Genomic DNA, 24,850 nt, shown 5'->3' with positions numbered 1-24,850 from the left:
AGGGAAAACCCATTCATTCCTTCATAGAGTACCAATGATGTGTCAGGCGCCCTCCCGCAGCAAGTCCCAGGGTCCGAGGCAGTGAGCAAGCAAAGTCCTCAGGAAGCTCCCTGTCTAGTGAAGAAAACAGAAATAAACAGGAAAACAAACACAGATGCAATTTCCAAAAGTTACCTGTGTTACGGAAAAACTAGCAGAGAGGGAAGAGGGTAATTTTTTTTTTTTTTGGAGGGCGGGTGTCTGAGTACTAAGGTAGGGAGGACGGGAGAAGGAAGGAAAACCCCAGGCAGAGGGAATGAGATTGAAGAGGCTCTGAGGCGGGACTGGGCTTGGCACGTACGAGGAACAGCAAGAATGCCGGGGCAGTGGGAGAGGCGTGAATGAGGGGCACAGGCTGGGCTGCCGGGGCTGCTGCTGGAGATGTGGGCGGGCCAGGGCACGAAGGTTTGCAGGGCCCTGGGTTTTAGCCTAGGTGTGTCCAGGAGCCCTCCAGGCTAGGTCATCGGGAGGTCTGCCCCTCTGGTTTGTCAGAAGCCCATATTCTCCTCTCGAAAGAGACAGCCCCACATCCAGGGGGTCTGGAAACCTCAGAGATCCTCTCCCCCAAGCACAACCCTCCAAAATTAGACGTGGCCACTGCTTCGGAAAATCTCTTTAATCAACCTGTCATCAGTTTTCCCAGGGGTTGTTAAGGACCTGCCCTTTGCCCCATCCTGGGTAGCACTGAGGGGAATGTGGACAAATAAGATCCTGGGATTAGGGACGGCTGGGAGCCGGGCAGCCTTGGATCACCACCCTGCCCCTATCGTATTCTCTTGTCTCTTGGAGCTTCAGTTTCCTCATCCCTAAGATGGATTTATGCTAACCTCTCCTAAGCTTTCTCATGGGATGAATGTGCAGTTGCCATTATTACTATTAACTATCACTAATTCATCCAGTAAATATTTATTGAGTGATTATTAGGAAGCCAGCACTGGGTGGGCGGTGGCGGGGGATGGGGAGAGTGTAGAACTGAACAGGATGGGAGAGGTCACCCCGCCTTCCAGGGAATGTAACAAAAAATTGTGTTGGGTGCCAAGCAGGGACATGCTGGGGGCTAAGCGAGCAAGAAGCGGGTGGCTAATGAGACTGAGGCACTCAGGGAGGCCTTCTGGAGGAGGTGACAAGTGGGGTTCTGAAGTACAAAGTCAGCCAGGTGACAGCGGTGAGGACGCTTGCCCCGGGTGGTGAGAACACTGTACAAAGACTGAAGTCCAAAGCTTGCTGTCCAGCGGAGATCAAGCGGAGATTTGTGTCTCATTCTCAGTTTTGAGAAGCATTGATCCAAGTGATAACACGTCTGCTTTCCTCCATTCCCTGGCTTACCTTGCGGTCTGGTGTTACAGGTGTCTGCCTGCTCCAAACCAAAGAGTAGCTTTCCAAACTGGAGCTGTCCACCCATTTGGCCAAATCAACTTAGTGGGTCATGACCTGCATTTTAAAAGAAAGGAAAGTATAGAACAGAACAGAATAGAAAATATCAGAGTGTTTCATAGAGAATGAGATTAAAGTATTGATTCCTGAAATGTTTGTTCAGTTGGAGATTATATATCTATATTTTGTGTATCGAAACATCTGTTTATGTGTATATCATGATTCAAATGTATTTTTTGTTGCAGATCACAGTCAAAAAATAGGAATATTACTTTTGTAAAGTGACTTGACCTGACATCTTCATGGCTGCCCCAGTCATTCCTAAACGCACAGACCTTCCCTCTGCCCCTCTGCTTGTTGCTTTGGCTGGAAGTTCCAATGCTCTGGTAGGAAGGGGAAGGTAGTCCAGGCAGAGGAGTCTTCCAAACCCTGCCCTAAGCCTCCTGGCACCCCTCCCCCATCTATAGCCCCACATTCCTCCCCTGGCCATATATAGCAAAGCTAAAAATAGCTGCTGACTTAAAGCCCAAAGCCAGCACACCCAGCCCTTAAGTAGTAATCCACAGCTGCATGGCTGCCTGGCGGTTCCCACCCGAGACCCACAGACTCTAGGACTTGAAGGGCCACTAGTGATCTTGGTTTTCCTCTGATCTTGACCTGGGCCTGAGCCTAGGATTCCAAGGCCCACGAATGGCCTGAAACTGCAGGACTCTGTGCGTGGACTCTCTGTGTTTTTCTGGGAGATATTTCCTGCAAGAGCCATCAGATTCTACAAGTAATCTGGTGCTCAAATAAATTCCAGGACCATGGATCTAATTCAATAATCCCCTCCCCAAAATGTGCAGCAGGAAAAACAAGCCCAAGGTTGACTTTTTTTTCCTCCTAAAGCTAATAATAGTTAACATTTTTGGAGTATGAACGATGTGCTTGGTCCTCATCTGGGCACATGGCAAGCATTGTGTTACTTAAACTTTCACTATAACCCTTACAGGGAAGTATTATTATTATTACCCCTATTTTATAGACAAGGACACTGAGATCGACAGTCCTCTAACTGATAAGAGGCCGAGATGGAATTTGATCATCATAAGTGACAATTAAATATTTTATACTGTAAATCAGCATTTTAACAAATGATAAACAACTACACAAAATAATCAAGACTGGCTACATAGTTTAGGGACACGGTGCACAACAAAAATGCGGGGCCCCTTTTTCAAAATTAAGAATTTCAAGATGGTGACATCAGAGCCTTAAACCAAGGTCAGGGCCCTTCTGAGCTCAGAGTCTTGTGTGAGTGTACAGGTTGAATGCCCATGAAGTTGGCCTTATTAAGACCAAGTAGCAACAACTGTCTTCTCCACTATTTGTTGAATCTTTACCAGTTTTTATTTTTTGGCTCCATTGGGTCTTAGTTGTGGCACTCAGGCTTAGTTGCCCCAAGGCTTGTGGGTTCTTAGTTCCCCAACCAGGGATAGAACCTGTGTCTCCTGCATTGGGAGGTGGATTCGTAACCACTGGACCACCAGGGAAGTCCCGAATCTCTATTAGTTTTTACCAGACTCCGTGACAGTAGTAATAACCATCTCTACCATTTATGGAGTCTTTACTAGTCTTTATCAGACTATGTGCTAAGAATCATACATGTCTTATATTATTGAGGCTTCTTAATTCTCTCTTCTACTACACTGCTGCTGCTAAGTCGCTTCAGTTGTGTCCGACTCGGTGCGACCCCATAGAAGGCAGCCCACCAGGCTCCCCTGTCCCTGGGATTCTCCAGGCAACAACACTGGAGTGGGTTGCCATTTCCTTCTCCAATGCAGGAAAGTGAAGAGTGAAAGTGAAGTCACTCAGTCATGTCTGACTTTTAGTGACCCCATGGGCTGCAGCCCACCAGGCTCCTCTGTCCATGAGATTTTCCAGGCAAGAGTACTGGAGTGGGGTGCCATTGCCTTCTCAGTGGCTTTCAAATTTTTATAATTATAACCCACTTTAACATATGTATTTTCTATTATAATTCAATGCATACATATAAAAATGTAAAACTGAAACAAGTCATTATGAAGTAATATTTCTCTCCCTGTATGCTATACTTGCTATTTTCTTGTATGTGATCTTATTGATAGAATTGGGCTTCCCTGGTGGCTCAGCTGGTAAAGAATCCACCTGCAATGTGCGAGACCTGGGTTTGATCCCTGGGTTGGGAAGATCCCCTGGAGAAGAGAAAGGGTACCCACTTCAGTAATTCTGGCCTAGAGAATTCCATGGACTGGATAGTCCATGGGATCACAAAGAGGCATCATGACTGAGCGACTTTCAATTGATAGAAATGTTATTTTCTCTTTTTGAGAGAATTAAATGATGCATTGTTATACATTAAATACTTAGAACAGAATTAGGCCTGTGGTTAGTGCTTTGATTATTACATGCTGAAGTGATGATATTTTTATGTGTAAGTATGACAACTGGGTCAAAAAGGGAACCTTCTATGCTCTGGGTACAGATTTCTTTGTTTTTCCCAATGCTGACGGCTTCAGCTTATTTTAGCCTAAGTGAACACGGGAGCTAAATGAACTTTCCAAGCTAGAGCCCTAAGCAGCTCAGCTGGTAAAGAATCCGATGCAATGCAGGAGACCTGGCTTCAATCTCTGGGTGGAGAAGATCCCCTGGAGGAGGGCATGGTAACCCACTCCAGTATTCCTGCCTGGAGAATCCCCATGGACAGAGGAGCCTGGTGGGTTACAGTCCATGGGGTCGCAAAGAGTCAGACACGGCTGAATGACTAAGCACAGCACAGAGCCCTGAGTAATATCTGCTGTCACATGACCTGGGTCTGTGACATGTGTTCCTTGAAGAAACTTAACTTTCATATTTCTTTCTATATTCGCTCCCCAAAGGAATATCATTTTTATTGATCTAGGTGTCTATCTTTGTGCCGATATCATGATAGCATGGTTACTGGAACTTTAAAATAAGTTTTTATTTATTTTTGTTGTAAATTTTTTTTTGGGTATAGTTGATTTACAAAGTTGTGTTAGTTTCAGGCGTACAGCAAAGTGAATCTGTTATACACCCACTCTCTTCTAGATTCTCTTCCCACACAGGCATAGAGTATTGAGCAGAGTTCCCTGTGCGATGCAGTAGGCCTCTCTTAGTTATCTGTTTTGTATTCAGTAGTGCATATGTGTCAATCCCAATCTCCCATAAAACAAGTTTTTCAATCAGAGTAAATCCTCCGACTTCTCTTGTTCAAGACTTTTCAGGTTATTCTAGATTATTTCCATTTCTGCGTACATTATAAAATCAGCTTGTCAATTTCTACCAAAAAGGCCTGATGGAAATTTGATTAAAAACACATTTGATGGATCGTGAGGAAGTATATTCAGCACAACGTCACAAGAACCAAAGGCAATTTGTAAAGAAGTTATTATGTTAACTTTTCACTAGAGAATTTGAGAGACTCATCCATACAGATCTGTGCAAACTGTTGATCTTGTTGCTTTTTTTAAAAAACTATTTAATTATTATTTTTGGCTATGCTGGGTCTTCGTTGCTGCGCATAGGCTTTCTCTAGTTGTGGCGAGTGGGGGCTACTCTTTGTTGCAGTGCCTGGATTCTCAGGGCTTCTCATTGTGGTGCCTTCTCTTGTTGCGAAGCACGGGCTCTAGACGTGCGGGCTTCAGTAGCTGCAGCTCGTGAGCTCTAAAGCATTGGCTCCGTAGTTGTGGCACCCAGGCTTAGTTACTCCAAGGCAGCTGGGATCTTCCTGGACCAGGGATCAAACCCATGTTCCCTGCATTGGCAGACAGACTGATAACCACTAGATCACCAGGGAAGTCTTTTGTTGCTTTTAAATTCTTTTTTTCTATTTTTTGGATCCTAGTTAATTTTCTGACAATTGGATGCATTGTTCATACTGATGCATTCATTACATTCCTTTTATTCTGTCAGTTCAGTTCAGTTTATTCCCTCAGTCGTGTCTGAGTCTTTGCGACCCCATGGACTGCAGCACGCCAGGCCTCCCTGTCCATCACCAACTCCTGGAGTTTACTCAAACTCATGTCCATTGAGTTAGTGATGCCATCCAACCATCTCATCCTCTGTTGTGGCCTTCTCCTCCTGCCCTCAATCTTTCCCAGCATCAGGGTCTTTTCAAATGAGTCAGCTCTTCGAATCAGGTGGCCAAAGTATTGGAGTTTCAGCTTCAACATCAGTCCTTCCAATGAACACCCAGGACTGATCTCTTTTAGGATGGACTGGTTGGATCTCCTTGCAGTCCAAGGGACTCTCAAGAGTGATTATGAGTAAAATAGTTAGAGAAAAATGCATTTGATTTTTACATCAATTTGGAGGGAGTGGACATCTAAACAGCAGTGAGCCTTCCAATCCATGGACATGGTATATATCCTTTCTTACTTACGTCTTCTTTAATTTCACTCAACAATGTTTTAGCATTTTCAGTGTCTTGCACTTTTTTAAAAAGTAAAATTAATAAGTATTTTATTTCTTATGATATTATAAATGGCATTTAAAATTTCCTTTTTCCTATTGTTCATTGCTAGGTTATAGACATAAAATTATTTTTGTACATTAGCCTTCAGTCCTTTTACATTACTAAATTAATTTCTTAGTTTTGGTGGGATTTTTTGGGGTTTTTTCCTTCAGATTTAAAAGGAACGTCTTTTAGTTTAAAAATTCTTGATCGCTGTTAAAGCTTAAGTGTAGAAGACCTAAGAGAATCTGATGGGACTAAAGGCATGTGTTACTTAAGCACTTGGGGGTTCAAGTGGCCAGATCTGAGTCCAAGTCCAGGTGGAGCCACCTCTTCATTTTACACACGTGGGCATATCGTGTGGCCTCTTTTATCTTCCATTTCCTTTTTTTCCACCAAGGCTGTCAAAATCTCCCTCAAAATATGACTGAAACAATGAAACGAGATAATCCATGAAAAGGGCTTAGCGTGATGCCTGGCTCAGAGGAAGGGCTGAAACGTACACCTTCTTTTCCGAGTTTCCTTCGCAGACCAAAGGGCGAACTAATTCAGGATGGTCTGAACCACAGCTGCCTCTGGGGAAAATATCAAAACCCAGCTTTTGACTTTGAAGCACTTAAGCAGACAAGCCTTTGACTTGCTTAGCTCTGCGCTGGGTCCTGCCAGTGCAGGTGGAAGCCACGTCAGGTGGATTCCACTGCAAATGTAGAATCAGCATAATTGAACCTCATCTTGAAAATCTCACATCCCAGTTCACAGCCAGGGGTCAGCGTGACAGGCAGCTGGGCTACTGTGATGGCAGCTTCTTGGCATTTATCTGGGCCCCCAGGGGAGCAGAGCGGACCCTGAGTAAGACAGGGAAGTGGACGTCATTAGTCCTCCTCTCTGCAGCTTTGTTCTCTCGGATGCATGTGTCCAGCTGGCCAAATCTCCCCAGACGTGCCCCTGTCCAAGGCCAGGCCCTTGGCATTCATCGAGCTGGCATGTTTCCAGTGCCTGCTAATTCCGTGTCCCCAGCAGCTGTTCCCTGGACCAGCCCTGGCTGCCACACCTTTGTGAGGAATGTCCAGTCTCATTTTCTAAGGGCCCTGGTTGAGGGCAGAGTGTGGGGTGAGGGAGACAGGCTTGCTTCCTGCCCTAGACCTAGTTCTCTCCTATCCCTTCCCAAGCTGGAGCCACAGAGTAGGTGGGTTAAGTCTGGTCACGACTGATTCCCCTACTCACTCCTGCATAGCTGGGAGTCTAATGGCCCAGACCTGCCTGGCAGAATCCATAGGGCGACCCAGGGACAGTAGGAACTCCAGAAGCCCCTCTCCCCTGGCAAGGAGTGAGCACCTCGTGCCTGGAAGCATTCAAGCATATGATGTGCTGCTGACCACTGTTTGAACTGTGTGGAGTGGGGGCCACCCCAAGGCCTGACGGTGGCCCACAGCTCTGTGTTTCAAGCAGCATATTTCTCTTTCTTTTATTTGTAATACAACTTGAATCCTTTATGTATATCATCTTAACAAAGTGATCAAACTTCACATTGCTGATGACAGGACAACCTGGCAACAGGGCCCCTTGGTGGGATGTACAGAGAAGGCTGTCACTTCCCCTGTGTAATATTCCTGTGGGGCAAGTGTGGAGAGAGGGCTGTTCATGCAGAGCCTAGGAGGCCGTGGTAAGAATCTGGCTTTGATCCTGAGAATAATGGGGGCTATAAAAGTGACATGGTTTGGGATGGACAGGTACACTCTGGTATATTTAAAATGGATAACCAGTAAGGTCTCACTGTATAGCAAAGAGAACTCTGCTTAGTGTTATGTGGCAGCCTGGATGGGAGAAGAGTTTGGGGTAGAAGGGATACATGTACATGTATGGCCAAGTCCTTCTGCTGTCCACTGAAAACTATCAGAACATGGTTAATTGGTTATACTCCAATATAATATAAAAAGTTAAAAAAATTTTTTTAAGTAATATGAGGGAATTTCCTGGTGGTCTAAAGGTTAGGACTCTGATTCCACTGCAGGGGGCACTGATTCCATCTCTGATCAGGGAACTAAGATTCCTGCATGCCTCATGACCAAAAAAACAAAAACAAAAATGACTTCCTCTGCTTTTGTTTAAAGGGATTGCTTTGTGTTGGGAGACTGGGGGAGGAGACGGTGCAGAAAGGTAGAAGAATGGAGATCGATTAGAATCATTTATTGCAATGATACAGTTCAGATGCCATGATGCTTTGGACCAGCCTCTTGGGGCAGCAGAGGTGGGGAAAAGTGGTTGAACTCTGTGTCAACCACAGAGTTTGAAGGTGGAGCTGATAGATTGGCCTCATGGGTTGCAGAGAGGGTGTGTGGAGAGAAAGAGGAGTCAGGGAAGGTTTCAAGGCCTGAGCTGCAAAGGATGGCATTGCCCTGAGCTGAGATGGGATGAGGATTCAAAGAGGTAAGGTCAGGAGCTCAGTGTTGGATACTGAGGGTGAGGGATGCCTGTTACACAAGCCACGTGGATGTAAGGGTTGTGCGCAGGCCTGCACACAGACAGGGGCCTCGGAGCGACCAGTGGGGCGTCTGAACCCAGACCCTCTCCCCTTGATCCCTTTGCGTCCCCCACCCTCAATTATTCCTGGCTTCCTAGGCCTTCAGCATGGCCGAACTGACCCAGGACCTGGCAAAGTTGCTTTCCTCCAGGCTCCAGGATTGTCAGCATCCAGGCGGTGTCACTTGATTAATCCCCTGACTCCTGTGCAAGCTAGGAGAGCAGCCTCTATGTGTGGGGGTGGTGGAACCCTGCAGGTTACCGGGACCTGTTATATACACCCACTGCAAACTAATCCTGATCCCAGGAGCTGGTCGCCCATGCTCTCAGTCCCTCCACTTTGGGTCCCCTGGTGGTAATCTTGGAAAGTGGAAGACACCGGAGCTTTGATGGGAGGGAGCATTTGGAGGCCATGGGAAGAGACATCGGTGCCACCTTGCAGGCGAGCCAAAGAGCAAGGCCTTGGGATAGTTACAGCAAAAACGGAATGTTGTCTATACAGTCACCCAAAGGGACTGTTCAGTGAATCCATGAGACCATGCCAGGAAGGACTAAAACCATTAAAAAGACAGAGTTCCAGTGGTTAAGACTCCATGCTTCCACTGCAAGGGGTGTGGGTTGGATCCCTGGTCCAGGGAACATAATCCCACATGCCAAGTGGTATAACCCTCTGAAAAAAATAGAAGTGAAACTATACTTCAATAAAAACTTTTTTTTTTTTTAAGAGAGAGAGGGGAGGAAAAAAAGAGACAGATTCACCTATATTCATACAGAAAGGAATCTAAAGCATTTTAATCAAACAAGAGCAACTGGACGAATATTTATTGAGTGCCTACTGTGTGGGGGGCAGTGTTCTCATTGAGAGGGAGAGTGGTAGCGTGGGGAACAGCTAATCTTTTAGTCCACTTGTGCTATGCATAGGCTTGTAAATAAGCAGAAGAAATCCTGGAAGGACCAAAATTGTTAACAGTGATTACTCCTGGGGAGACAGTACAGAGAATTTTTTTTAATAATTAAAGAATATGTATTTATCTATTTGGCTGTGCCAAGTCTTAGTTGCAGCATTTGAGATCTAGTTCCCTGACCAGGAATCGAACCTGGGCCCTCTACATTGAGAGTGCAGAGTCTTAGCCACTGGACCACCGGGAAAGTCCCAGTACAAAATTTTTTAGTTTAAATACTCCTCAATTGTTTGAATTTTATGCAGTCAACCTGTGCAACTTTGTGATATTTTCAGAAGTGCCTTCCCTTCAACATATGAACAACACTTATGCTAAGAAGCCTTCAGGTACGAAAAGACTTTGGGAGCTCTAAGCAGAGCCCCCCAGAATCTAGGCTCAGATCCTAGATAGTTTCCCTTTGTTCCACCCCACTCTGGGGTAGGCTGCTCTTCAAGGCAAGGCAGGAGTGAAAGGGCAAGCCAGGCAGGTGATCTGTTCTTTAGTCCCAGCTGAGCCACTGCCTGGCTGTGTGACCTTGGGCAGGTCCCTCTACCTATCTGTGCCTGAATTTCCTCTCCTGCATAATGAGGGGCTGAACCACACTTACTCCTAGAGGTAAGTCAATTTCTCTTATGTGCAACATCAGCTACTTGACTGTGGCTTCTTGGAGACGCAGTGAAGGGAGACAGCATGGCCATGTTAGGAGTCAGCATCATGATCGATTAGCAGTGTCTGCTGTGGACACAGGATGGATGGGAAATAGGTAGCCCACATGATAGGTGACTTGTTGCCTTGGACTAGATGCTCTTCAAGCTGTGCCCTTCTTGGAAATGAAATAACGTCACTTACCCCTGCACTGAGGTCATCTATGACCACATGGTGCATGTGCAGATAGCAGGAACATGCAGTTAGTATTGGCTACAGGGCTGCCACTAGCTCCTACTGACGCATGACAGCCCATTGTTAAGTTTTCAGGAATGTTGCAAACTGGCTGTTTAACTGTTGGTAGCTTGATTGGCCATGGGAGGAATATTTAGATGACAGAAATTGGTTAACACTGTGAATGAGGGTAGGGCTTCCCAGGTGGCGCTAGCGGTAAAGAAACTGCCTGCCTGTGCAGGAGATGTAAAAGATGCAGGTTCGATCCCTGGGTTGGGAAGATGGAGCCTGGTGGGCTACAGTCCATAGCATTGCAAAGAGTTGGACATGACTAAAGTGACTTGGCATGCATGCACACACATGAATCAAAGTTGTTTTTCCAAGGAGCTGTTTTACCAGCATGCCATGAACACTGCACTAATTAATATGAAATGCCCTTGTCTCCTTCTCACCCAGATTTAGGTGACCAACCCTCCTGATCTGCCTGGGAACTGTCCTGTCCTGGCTTTAGTACTGAAAGTAGTAAAGTTTCTTGGGAAACTCCTCGATCTCGGGCAAATGGGGAAGACTGGTCACCCTGCAATCTTTTCCTAAGAAGTGAAGGGAGCCAACATCTGTTGAGAGTCTGAGGTCTCTGCTAGATAACTCATACTTTACTCACAGCAACCCTGAAAAGAAGCTGGCTCTGCCCTTGCTGGGTGGAGATACATTCAAAGAGAACTTGTCCAAGGCCAAGTACTCATGCACTCAATTGACAGTATCTGCTGAATGCCTAGGGGAGAAGGCAATGGCACCCTACCCCAGTACTCTTGCCTGGAAAATCCCATGGATGGAGGAGCCTGGTGCGCTGCAGTCCATGGGGTTGCTAGGAGTCGGACACGACTGAGCGATTTCACTTTCACTTTTCACTTTGATGCATTGGAGAAGGAAATGGCAACCCACTCTAGTAATCTTGCCTGGAGAATCCCAGGGACAAGGGAGCCTGGTGGGCTGCCGTCTCTGGGGTCACACAGAGTTGGACACGACTGACGTGACTTAGCAGCAGCAGCAGCTGAATGCCTTCTGTGGGCCAGTCATCACACTGAGGGTTGGAGATGCTGTGATGAGCAAGGCAGTCTTGGTCCCTGCCCTCAGAGCACACATTATAACAGTAGAGACCAGCATCAGACAGTTATTTAATTACAACATGGTATTTGTAATTTGAAGGATAAGTTAGAAGGGTTTATGAGCTGATGATGGGTGAACCTAATCTGGTTGGGTAATCAGAGAAGGCTTCCTGGAGGAAGTGATATCAGCCTTGATGCTAAGATCTGAAGGATGGGTGACCGGAGGACCACACTTTTGTGCCAGGCAAAAGGAATATTGAGGACTTCCCTGGTGGTCCAGCGGTTAAGAATCCACCTGGCAATGCAGGGGACACGGGTTTGACTCCTGGTCTGAGAAGATTCCACATGCCCTGGGGCAGCTAAGCCCAAGAGCCAAAACTACCAGGGCCCACACTCTAGAGCCTGCATGCTACAACTGCTAAAGCCCATGTGCCTAGAGCCCCTGCTCCACCACGAGAGAAGCCACTGCAATGAGAAGCCTGCGCACCGCAACTAGAGAGTAGCGGCCCCCGTCACAGCTAGAGAAAGCCCACACAACAGCAAAAATAAATACTGTTTTTATAATAAAAGGAATATTAAGTGTAAAGTCTTGGAGGTGGGAGCAGAGCATTTGTGTTCGAGAAAAGTGGGAGCACAGAGACTCAGAGGAAGAATGGCGTATATGAGACAAGGGTTGGCAGGACCCAGGCCATGAGGGTTTCCTGGGTCACCACGAGGAGTTTGAATTTCATTCTTACAGGGGAGGCTGTGGGACAACATCAGACATCCCTCAGGACCAGGGTCCTCATTCCCCTATTTGCCGGGAGTGTGGGCTGCTGATGGCTCATTGCTGGACACTGCCTTCTGACAAAAGGAGGCACCGCCCTCTGGGGTTAACCCATAGTTAATGAGCTGATGCTCGAGTACAAAGCCTCCTTGTTTCAATTTCAAACTACTCTGAAGGTCATACCAGCTCCAGTGACCCCATGGGATCTGTTCAGCTTCTTCCACTTATGGAAACCTGCTTCCTCCCTTACAGGTGTTTGTCCTGAGAGTCCCCCTCCCGCCAAAATCACCCACATGCAGTCTCAGCCTCAGAATCTGTTTCCTAGGGGACAATCCTTCCTCAAGGCACTGGGAAGCCATCAAAAACCAGGTTTTATGTGATCAGATCTGCATCTTAGAAGGGAGAGGACTCTGGTGGCAGCGAAGGGTGGATTGAAGTGGGTATCCCGGGAGGCAGAGACTAGGGAAGATGCTGTTGTCTCTCCAGGAGAACTGGTGCAGCCGGACTAGGTGGATGGGATGGAGATGAAGAGAAGGGTGTTTTGGGGTATTAAAGAGAGATTCAGAGTCAGGTTTGTTTCTGAAGCCCAAGTAATTTCCATTATTCTTTGCTGCCCCTAGAGATGCCTCAGGCTTGCTTGACTTGCTGTTGCTGGGACACAGGGTCCACAGTCATTACCAAGGTGGGTTAGACCTAAGCTGGGATGGGTCCCCTCTACTCAAGAGCATCTATGTGGGTGTCCATCGTGTGGGCATGTGTGTTGACCATAATGTGCATACCTGGTTTGCCTGGTCTGATTTGGGGGTGCTTGGACAAGAGCTATGACCATTGGACTTCCTGGTCCTCACTCCCCTACCTGTCATGTATACGCATGCCAAGTTGCTTTAGTCGAGTCTGACTCTTTGCAACCCTAGGGGCTGTAGACCCCCAGGCTCCTCTGTCCATGGGATTTCCCAGGCAAAAATACTGGAGTGGGTTGCCATTTCCTACTCCAGGGGATCTTCGTGACCCAGGGATTGAACCCACATCTCTTATGTCTCCTGCATTGGCAGGCAGGTTCTTTACCACTCACGCCACCTGGGAAGCTCCAAGAGTTGTCTTCCTTTGAGCCTTGAGAAGAACTTGGTGTGTGTGTGCCAAGTTGCTTCAGTCGTGTCTGACCCATCTGAATCTGTTGATGAGGCTTTCACCGTCCTGCCCAAAGATCTTGAGCTAACTCCTAAATAGAGGACCTGGGGAAAAGGATCAGGGAACACTGTTGGACAAAACAGACAAGATATTGACAAGATAGCAGCTCTTAGTGGTATGAAGTGATGAGTGTTTGGAGGAAGGAGGTGGCCTGGGTAGTTTTCTGAAGCAGGTGGCTTTGAAAATGGGCTTTAGTGGATTTGGAAGACAAAACTGAGAAAGTGAGCTGGGACCAGGTCATGCAGACACACTGGACTGTCAGTTGAGGACTTTCATGGACAGTGGGGACCCCCAGAGAGGAGCCTGTCCTGTTTCCTTCCTCTCCATCTCTCGTCAGTCTGTTAGGGACACTGATATTTGGATCTCAGACAGTTTCCTAGAAATAGGCAGGTGTCACTGGCCAGAGGGAATGGTTTTCTCAGTGTCTAGTCTGTATTTGGCAGAGAAGGCAATGGCACCCCACTCCAGTACTCTTGCCTGGAAAATCCCATGGACAGAGGATCCTGGTGGGCTGCAGTCCATGGGGTCGCACAGAGTCGGACACGACTGAAGCGACTTAGCAGCAGCAGCAGCAGCAGCAGTCTGTATTTGGAGGCAGAATTCATGGTCTGATCCACATATCTCTTCTCTGTCTCAAAGTGGACTCTGTGTCTTCTAGACTCCCCGAGGGTTTCTCTCTCTCTCTTTTTTTTAATCACACTTTTATTTTCTTTATATACTTTAAAAAATTTTATTTTTTATTGAAGGATAATTGCTTTACATCCCTGTGGGTTTCTGAATAGTTGTACTTCTTTAGGGCTGAGATTTGGGTGAAGGCTTCTGAACCTTTAACTTGTAAAGGGTGTTCTCAGGTTCTTAGAGGTGCCGAGGAGGCACTGGTCTGGTTACTCAGCTGTGATCTCCAACAACTGCCACACTAGTATGATCATGAGCAAGTCATTTACATTTTTTATTTCAATTTTCCCAGTTGTAAAATTAGAATGATTAGACCTGTATCTCTTAGGATATTTTTTTCTGTCTGTAAGTAACAGAAAGCGCTAACTTCCAAATGACCTAAAACTAACACTTCCCAATAGAAATATAATGTGGGCTCCAAATGTAATTTAAAATTTTCTAGTAGCCACATTTTAAAATGTGAAATCAATTTTAATCACATATTTTTTAAAAATTGGTGGAAAATTGCTTTACAATTACACATCTTCTATTTAACTTGTTATCCCCAAAAGTATCATTTCTACATGTAATCAATATATAGTTATTAGTGAGATAGTTTACATTTTTTTCTGTACTAAATATTTTCAATCCAGTGCTCAATAACCACATGCAGCTAGTAGCTACCATTATTGGGCAGCACAGATCTTTTTTAATAAGAATATTTCTGATTGCACATAACAACACTTCAGAGGTAAGGAAGTCTCAGGATCAGTTAATTTGAAGGTGCAATAGCACCAGCAAGAACCCAGACTCCTGCTATCTTTTTGCTCTGCCATCCACAGAGTGTGGGTTTTGCTCTCAGCTAGTTACCCTCTGGCCACTGCTCCAGGAGTCATGTCCACATTCAACAACAGCCAGCAGAAAAAGAGGGTATGTTTCTCCCCATGTATCTCTTTATAAGAGCTATGAAACCTCTCTTGTCTCCCTTGCCCCACCCCACTAGCCAACTTACCCTCAAGTCTCAAGGTCAGATATCATCACACGCTCAAGTCTAATCCAATCACTGGCAAGCTGGATAGACTTTAATGCTTGACTTAGAGCAATCAGGATTTGCCCCTGGATTGAGAATCTTTCTCAGAGACACATGGGAGGAATAGTGAAGAATTAAGAAAAATTCTTGAAGAATAATTCTTCTGGGGACTTCCCTGGTGGTCCAGTTGCTAAGACTCTGCATTCCCAATGCAGGGGGCCCAGTTTGATCCCTGGTCAGGGCACTGGATCCCACATGTCCCAATTAAGACCCAGAGACCCAAGCACTGCCATATATATATATATATATATATATATATATATATATATATATTATAATATATTTTAAATAGTTTATATAAAATATATAAAATAATTCTTCTGGCATAGTCTCACAGTCAGAAAAACTCATTTCATTTAACCTCCTCAAATTGTCTTGACTTCAGAATTTTTTTTCATGATAAACTATTAACACCAGTTTTGAGAAACACATTTTTTGAGAGCCTGCCTTAATAGATCATTAGGTTGTATAGCTGGGAGAATCTTCTAGGCTATATATCTCTAGTTTGGCCTCTTGTGGTCTGAACAGAATGACCTGCACCTACCACATTGGGAAAATTCCAACGGACCAGGTAGAAGACAGAGTCCCCAGTGACTCAGGTCAGAAGCATCCTTTACTTGAGAAAGAAAAACAAAAGTGCAGTGTTGCCCTAAATAAACTCATCCAAACCTTGGATTCACACCCTATGGGAAAGTCACACATCAGGGTACTGGCATACACAGGCTTTTATTCTCCTTGTCTTAGTTTCAGTTACCCATCTGGTATCTTCTTTCCTGAGATGGACCCATCTCTTGGTCACAGCAGATGTACTCACACTGATGTTTAAAATCGAAGTAGAAGCCCTCTAATCTGATGTCATTGATGCCAAATGCAACTTGGTTAACTGAATGTTAGTGAGAGCAGAGAAAGATTTTTAAATGATTTATAAACCTTAAGGGGAGAAGGCAATGGCACCCCACTCCAGTACTCTTGCCTGTAAAATCCCACGGACAGAGGAGCCTGGTGGGCTGCTGTCTATGGGGTCGCACAGAATCGGACACGACTGAAGCGACTTAGCAGCATAAACCTTAAGATATTCATTTTTTATTTATTTTCGCAGTGCACTGTGTGGCCATCGGATTTCAGTTCTCCGACCAGGGATCGAACCCATATACCCTACATTGGAAGCTCAAAGTCTTAACAATTGTACTGCCAGGGGAAGTCTCTTGTGATATTTATTTTAATTTATATCACATTTAGGTATGTGCTGTGTTGATTCTGTGACCCCATGGACTGTGATCCCCCTCCAGAGGATGTTGCCAACCCAGGGATCCAACCCAGGTCTCCCGCATTGCAGGCAGATTCTTCACCATCTGAGCCATGAGGGAAGCCTGAGAATACTGGAGTAGGTAGCCTATCCCTTCTGCAGGGATCTTCCTGACCCAGGACTTGAACCAGGGTCTCCTGCACTGCAGGCAGATTCTGCACCAGCTGAGCTACCGGGGAAGCCCTGTCACATTAGGTACAACGTGTAGATATTCAGTGGAGTTTCTCATTGTCTGCCTTCCGTTCCTGTAACATATCATTTACAATTTCTGGTTTCTGTTGGTTTCTTTAAAATGGAGCAAGAAATTAAATTAAATTTATAAATTAAAAATTTATATTTTTTTCCCATTCTTTTATAGTTAGCCCATTCATGGCAAGTTTGAGAGCGATTTTTAAGGAACTCTCTCCCTTATGAACATCCAAAAACATTCATCTTGTTTTTGGAGAAGTTAGACTCTCTCTCTGTATACTCATAGTACACTGGTTTAGAGAACAAATGTTAACAAATAACAATATTTCAATAATGAGTCCGGGGCTTCCCTATTGGTGGTTAAGAAGCTACTTTGCAATGCAGGGGATGTGGTTTCGATCCCTGCGCTGGGAAGATTCCACATGCCTTGGGGCAGCTAAGCCCGGGGACCGCAACTACTGAAGCCTACACACCCAGAGCCTGTGTTCCGCAGTAAGAGAAGCCACCTCAGTGAGAAGCCCACCCACTACAGCTAAAGAGTAGCCCTTGCTCACCACAGCTAGAGAAAGCCTGCACACAACAACAAAGATCCGGCGTAGCCAAAGATAATTAAAACAAACAAATAATGCTTACAATAGAAGTGAATACATTTAGGAACAGTTAAATAGACAACTCCACATGTGGGAACAGGGGCATGGATCTGCTAGAGATCAAGCTGCCAATGGGTGCATCAGGGTGCTAAGGGCCTCAGTTAGCAGGCTTTACAACAGAGGGACAGAGCATGCTGGCTGAGGTCAGTGGAGAACGTTGACAGAATGCATATTACAATCATCTGATATGCTTTCTAGTATCCAGGTCAATTAAGCCATAAACTCTGGCCCCGGAGGGGTGGATCTTATACTATAGATATGGTTTCCAGAAACTCCTCCATTCTGTGTGTAGGGGGCCAAGTCTCACTGATGAACAGATCCCCCAAATGCTCTTCCTCCCAAGGACAGACGCTCTGAGGCCTCCCTGATTCAGGAGTGTCCCCAAACCAGCAAAAGCTGGGCATCCCAGGACACAAGCCCGCTTTCTTACAAGCACGCAGACCTAGGGAGAAAACCAGAGCTGGTCTCATTCTCTCCCTCTAAGTTCTCTCTGTCCTTCCTGGCTCCTCTTCATCTTCCCAGTTAATCCTTTCTGGGCCAGCTTTTCTGAGCAAAGACTTTGACCTGCCAAAAAGCTAGCCTTTATTGAGCACTTGCTGTGTGCTAGCTGCCTCACATAGAGTTCACTTAATCTTTGGTCAACCAACCCTCCCCATTCCACTGCCAACCAAGAACTGGATGGTCATCTCTCTGGATCACACTGCTGGGGCAGCCTAACGTTTATTCCTGTGCTGCTGCTGCTAAGTCGCTTCAGTTGTGTCTGACTCTGTGCGACCCCATAGATGGCAGCCCACCAGGCTCCCCCGTCCCTGGGATTCTCCAGGCAAGAACACTGGAGTGGGTTGCCATTTCCTTCTCCAATGCATGAAAGTGAAAAGTGAAAGTGAAGTCGCTCAGTCGTGTCCGACTCTTAGTGACCCCATGGACTGCAGCCTACCAGGCTCCTCCGTCCATGCGACTTTCCAGGCAAGAGTACTGGAGTGGGGTGCCATTAAATCAAATCTATCGCTGGCACTAGACTCCAAGCCCCTTGAGGGCAGGGACCACATCTACTTATTTGCACTGCATCCCCAGCACCTAGGCCAGTTCGTTGCCAACACTTGATTCAAAGGAATGAGTGAAAAGCCACAGGAAGAAGGTATCATTACCTCCATGTTATAGTTATAGACATAACTGAGACTTAACTGGCTTCAATAACTTATGCATGTTTTAGAACTACCCAGTGTCAAGAGTTATGATTAAAACTCAGGTTATTCTTTTTACTATAATTTTATGTATTTATTTAGTTTTGGCTGGGCTGGGTCTTCGCTGCTGTGCAGGCTTTTCTCTAGTTTTAGAGAGTAGGGGCTACTCTCTAGTTGCGGTTCTCAGGCTTCTCATTGCAGTGGCTTCTCTTGTTGCGGAGCACGGGCTCTGGGTCACGTGGGCTTCAGTAGTTGTGGTGAGCAGGCTCTAGAGCACAGGCTCAGTAGTTGTGGCACATGGGCTTAGTTGCCCCGTGGTCTGTGGGATCTTCCTTGATCAGGGATCAAACCCGTGTCTCCTGCACTGGTAGGCAGAGTCTTTCCCAACCCAGGTTATTCTATACTAAACCTGAACAAGGATTGCAAGGAAAAGGCACTATTTCGGTTTTATTAAACTGAGGAGTCTGGTCTGTATATTAGGATGGCATTTACTGTGGTTATAGCCTTCCTCAGTTTTTTACAAATATCCCAGTAACTCCCAGAGTTAGTCGTGAATATTCTCGGCAGCCACTGCCAGTCCCAACTGAGAATTTACTATACGCTGAGTTGTGAGGGAAAAGACAAGATACAGTTCCTGACCATGAAAGAACAGTAAGGTTCATTCAGGAGATGCTCCCAGGTTCCCCAGATGTTCACTCAGGGCTTCCTTATGCCTGGGTACTGTGTAGATGATGAGATCATGGCAAATAAGCAAGATAGGATCCCATCCCTTCTTGGAAGCCACAGTCTGGTAGGAAAGGCTTAAGGTGAATAAACGATGATAAACATTGTTGGCTGTGACTGTACACAACGCCCAGAAGTACTGACATCATGTGGCAGTATCTGGTGGGGGATGGGGGAGGGCTCAAGAAATCATCCTAGGTGAAGTCAGATTTAAGCTGAAGCTTGAAATGTCACTAGAAGTTGACTAAGGGAGGAGAGAGGAGAAGAGCACACCAAGAAAAAGAGGGGAGGCATGTGCCAAGGCCCTGAGGTAGGAAGGCGAGTATTCCTGGAGAGCCATTCAGGATGAATCTGGAGAGGTGGGCAGGGGCAGCCCACGTCAGGCCTTGCAGGCTGCTGAGAATCTTGGTCCTTACCCTGCAGGCAAGCCCTGTAATGTCTACAAGTTCAAGTGAGGGGCCATCCCAAAGGGTATGAGGAAGCACTTCCTTACACAGAGGGCCCTTCTCAGCCAGATGGCTATGGGTGGGTTCCCCTCTCCCTCTTTGGATGCATTCTTCCTGTCCCCAGAGAGAACTGTCCTGTCTTAGAGAGAGTCAGGCAGGGAATGACCCCAGCACTTGGCTCTTCCCCTTCCCAGGGCCCTGTCACTCCCAACCTCCCCTGGGTGTCTGCGCTTCTTGTCACTTGCTTGTAAGTCTCCTAATATAGCCTGGCCGTTTCCTCCCCAACTGGAGGCCAAGAGACACTCTCCTGTTGCAATCTCAGTTTTTCTTAGGCTTAAAGGGGCCACGTCAGCCCATCTCATGCCAAATTTAAGCTAAAGGTAGATTGGTTGATTTGATTTCACAAGCTATTCAATCCAGAGATTAGCTTTTTTCTTTCCTCCAGTTTACTATCTTCTCTGTCCTGTTCTTGTCTCATTGTCTGTCCACAATGTGCTGTCTCGTCCACTTCTCTGTCTCATTTTTTTTCTTTTTTCTTCTGAGACTTTTGGAAGGAGCACAGTCAGATATGGATGTGAGTTGTGACACTCTGCATTTATTAACTGTGTCATGTTGGGTGAGTCTTATGGGAGCCATTATAAACATCTCTCTGGTCATTTTTGCAGATCCATTTTCAGCTGGCTAGAGCAGAAAGAAGAGAAAATAGTTACAAAATTCATGCTACTCACTCATTCCTTCAACAAATATCTATTGAATATTGTTATTCAACAATATTTATTGAATAGTATTATTATTTTAGGTACTAAGGATACAACAGTGAACAAAAAAGAATGGAAATCCTGCTTTTATGGAACTTACATTCTACTAGGGAGATGTGCCGTGTATGTGTGTGTGTGTGTGTGTGTGTGTGTGTGTGTGCTCAGTCATGTCCAACTCTCTGCAACCCCATGTAGCCTGCCAGACTCCTGTCCATGGGATTTTTCAGGCAAGAATACTGGAGTGGGTTGCCATTTCCTTCTCCAGGGAATATTCCCGACCCAGGAATCAAACTCCCATCTCCTGTGTCAGCAGGTGGATTCTTTACCACTGAGCCACCAAGGAAACCCAGGGAAGATAGTCAAAAAACAAAAGAAAAAGCAAAATATATATAATATTAGATATGCTATGAAGGAAAAAAAAGCAAAGAAGGAAGGGGAAAGAAATTTGGGTGGGTGTTAGCATTTTACTTATTTTTACAAACATTTATTTAGTTAGTTGCATTGGGTCTTGATTGCAGCACGTGGATCTTTGTTGCGTCATGCAGGATCTTTTGTTTTAGCGAAGGGACTCTCTAGTTGTGGTCTCGGGCTTTGTTGCTCTGCGGCATGTGGAATTTTAGTTCCCCGGCCAGGACTCGAACCTGTGTCCCCTGCATTGCAAGGTGGATTCTTAACCACTGGACCACCAGTGAAGTCCCAGGCAGATTGTAATTTTAAATAGGGTGGTCAGGTAAGCCTCAGTGAGCAAACACTTCAAGGACATTGGGAGGGAAAAGAGTTCTAGGCAGAGGGAACAGCCAGTGCAAAGGTCTGAATGGGAGCATACCTGTTGGGTTGACCTTAGGGGTCCCTTAGCAGCCATCCTGGAGAAGGCAATGGCAACCCACTCCGGTACTCTTGCCTGGAAAATCCCATGGACAGAGGAGCCTGGTAGGCTGCAGTCCATGGGGTTGCGAAGAGTCAGACACGACTGAAGCAACTTAGCAGCTGCAGCAGCCATTCTGGGTATTTGTTGGGAAGCCATTTGGTTGTTTGGTTAACCAGGGCTGCATATCAGCTTGTGTTTAAAACACAGGCTCTGAATTGCCCCCTCACTTCAGCGAACATGCTGTGTCAGGCACTGTTCTGTACTCCAGGCACAACGATGGAGGCAGAGAAATGGCTTTCAGGGGTGCTGCTGCGGGGAGGAAGATCCAGAAGGCAGAACAGGTGTTGGGGAGCTGGGAGGGGAGGTGACAAGTTGGAGATGCTGTGTCACATCTGGGGGCACCTGTCTTCAAGGTGGAGCTGCAGAGGGGAAGAGGTTGGGGATATAGTCAGGATAACCAGCAGGAGATAGGTGGCAGTTATAAAAGTACCAGATGATGCAATCCCCCAGGGAGGACAGGGGAGGGCGGGGGAGGTCTTAGATGGAGGGAGGTCTTGGATGGAGCCCCAGGGAGCACAGCCTCTTAGGATGGGGGTGGAATATGAAGTTATTTTGTAGCTTTGTATCAGCTTGTTCATGCAGCTAGGTGACCACACACACTAGCACAACTTTGCAGAATCACCAAATCACACTCATATCTTTTCCTTCATAGTTCATCAGCAATATTAACTCATTTAAACCTCCAACAACCCTATGAGGTTAGAGGCAACTGTTAATCTGTTCTAACGGGTGAGACAGCTGAGACACAGAGAGGTTAAGTCACTTGCCCAAAGTTACACAGCTAGCAAGGGCCAAGGCAGGATTCAGACCCAGCAGCCTGGCTCCGGAGTCTGTGCTTCTAACCACTACTCTCTTCCACCCCTCTATGCATGTCACAGTCACGTGCACAGATTCTAGTTCCCAGGAGGTCATGTGTTCATACTTATGGACACACAAGGCCTTCTTGCTAATAGCTCCCTGTACACGCCACTATCCTGCGTACATGTAGTGTCAATGGTCTCAGTTTCATTAATGCGCCCAACCTCACACCCTCACTCAGCATCGGGTGTCTCAATCTCAGATTACGTTGCACTTCAGCACTCAGATGGCCTTGCGTACTCAGACCTCACACATACCCGTAATGTCACCTCCGCTAGGCACTCACGCCATGTGTACACACGGCATCAGACACACATGAGCCTATACAGTCAAAAGACACTGATATTCATGCCCCCAACCGTCTTCTCTACACATGGCCTTGCACAAATACACACTTGCCCATGCCCTCCAACATTCATACCACCATGAAAACACCGCCTTAGCCATTCATGACCTTGGACCTTCACTTCACCTTGAACACCAGGATAACCATGCACAAACATTTAACCTACATACAGAGCCTTGCCTGCTCACAAGTTTGCACTTTTTGATCCTCTAAGTCTTGCACCTTTACAACTTTACCTGTCCTTGCACACTGAAGACCGCAGATGCTCTCATAACCTTACATACATCTCATGATGACCCGTTGGTGTGATCTCGGTCACCCTCTGTGCACACACTGCCTTGCACACTCATGCTTCCACATGCTCCCCTACCTTGCACACTCACACAAATGCAATTTTCACACTACCTCACAAACTCACTGTCTTACCCACTCTCCCTCTGGCACTTTTCATTTCTCTTGTGTGATTCCATTTCTACGCACGCTCAGTTAACTTCACACTCACAGAGCCTCACCTGCTCACTCTTCACTTAAAAAGGCTCTCTCAACCTCACTCTGTTTGGCACACTAAAGACCCTAGTGTGTTCCCACCAGCAGAAATATACACACTGTCTGCTCATGTCCTGGCACACTCGTGTAACTCCATGCACTCGAGGGACCTCGCCTGCTGGCACAGCTTCACACACTGATGCCCTGCGCCATTCCACCTCACTCCATCTGGCATGCTCGTGACCTTGACACGTTCCCACCAATGGGACTATTCACACCACTGCATCAACGCCTGGCTTTCAGGCATGTGTTCTCACACACTCAGGCAATCTCAACCCTCGGAGGCCCGCTGGCTCCGGTCACTCCACATCCCCTGCCCCTCGACGGCCTGGCCATGGCACGGCCGGGCTCCCTGGCAGCCCTGGGAGCCCCACTGACCGTCCTCTCCTCGCCCGCAGGGACGTACCAAGGCCAGTTCACCAACGGCATGCGCCACGGCTACGGCGTGCGCCAGAGCGTGCCCTACGGGATGGCCGTGGTGGTGCGCTCGCCGCTGCGCACGTCGCTCTCGTCCCTGCGCAGCGAGCACAGCAACGGCACGCTGGCCCCGGACTCGCCCGCCTCGCCGGCCGCCGACGGCCCCGCGCTGCCCGGGCCGGCCATCCCGCGCGGCGGCTTCGCGCTCAGCCTCCTGGCCAACGCCGAGGCGGTGGCGCGGGCGGCCAAGGGCGGCGGCCTGTTCCAGCGGGGCGCGCTGCTGGGGAAGCTGCGCCGCGCCGAGTCGCGCACGTCCCTGGGCAGCCAGCGCAGCCGCGTCAGCTTCCTCAAGAGCGACCTCAGCTCGGGCGCCAGCGACGCCGCGTCCACCGGCAGCCTGGGCGAGGGCGCCGACGAGGCCGCGCCCTTCGAGGCCGACATCGACGCCACCACCACCGAGACCTACATGGGCGAGTGGAAGAACGACAAGCGCTCGGGCTTCGGCGTGAGCGAGCGCTCCAGCGGCCTCCGCTACGAGGGCGAGTGGCTGGACAACCTGCGCCACGGCTACGGCTGCACCACGCTGCCCGACGGCCGCCGCGAGGAGGGCAAGTACCGCCACAACGTGCTGGTCAAGGGCACCAAGCGCCGCGTGCTGCCGCTCAAGAGCAGCAAGGTCCGCCAGAAGGTGGACCACAGCGTGGAGGGCGCCCAGCGCGCCGCCGCCATCGCGCGCCAGAAGGCCGAGATCGCCGCCTCCAGGTAGGACCCCCGGGCGGGGCGCGGATGGGCAGCGTCCCACTCCGGGAAGGGTCCCGGGCCAGCGCAACCTCAGAGGCCCTGTTCCTGCTTCTTTCACCATCAGGGGTTTCCCCCCAAGACTATATAGCGGGTTTATTGGCGGTGCTTCGGGATCTCATGTCACCTGTTCACCCATCCATTCATTGTCCATCCATCATCCATCCATTTATACACTCGATTCTTCCCACCCACAGCTTCACACACTTCACCAATCCCTCCCTTCACTTAAACCTTACGTTCACCCAACTTTTATAATATTGACCTAAACAACCATCTCTCTACCCAATTGCCCATCCCACCCACCCAGCCACTTAATTTTCTGTTTGCTCATTCTATCACCCAGTTACCCATCCAACCACCCAACAACCTATTCAACCACCTAGTCGCCCATCCAGCCACCCTGTCATTCATCCATTCATCCACCCACTTCGCTCACCTAACTTCTCTACTACTCACCCTAGCAATCCCTCCATTCGCCCAACTCCTCTATCCATCCATCCACTCAGCCCCTGTATAACATCCACCTTATCCACCCAACCATTTCTTCATCTATCCATTCAGCTTTCCATCTTTACACCCACTCAACCAAGCACTCACCCCCCCATCCATCCACAACCATTCTTCCAACCACCCAGACACCCGTTCAACC

General features: G+C 47.5%; 1 protein-coding gene and 1 non-coding gene across 2 annotated transcripts in view; one reads left to right on the top strand and one right to left on the bottom strand.

Annotated features, from left to right (window-relative positions):
• JPH2 (junctophilin 2) overlaps positions 1–24,850 on the top strand; it is a 74,599-nt gene that overhangs the window by 2,163 nt on the left and 47,586 nt on the right. Inside the window, exon 2 of the mRNA XM_061437646.1 lies at positions 23,382–24,162. Coding sequence (XP_061293630.1) covers positions 23,382–24,162 — 781 coding nt within the window. The remainder of the gene's footprint in view (positions 1–23,381; positions 24,163–24,850) is intronic.
• TRNAE-CUC (transfer RNA glutamic acid (anticodon CUC)) lies at positions 9,502–9,574 on the bottom strand. The gene has a single exon. It is a non-coding gene; the product is annotated as a tRNA-Glu (tRNA).

The sequence above is a fragment of the Bos javanicus genome, chromosome 13, assembly GCF_032452875.1.
Source record: "Bos javanicus breed banteng chromosome 13, ARS-OSU_banteng_1.0, whole genome shotgun sequence".
Taxonomy (NCBI): domain Eukaryota; kingdom Metazoa; phylum Chordata; class Mammalia; order Artiodactyla; family Bovidae; genus Bos; species Bos javanicus.
The sequence above is the reverse complement of the archived record's forward strand: the minus strand, read 5'-3'. Positions and strand labels throughout refer to the sequence as shown.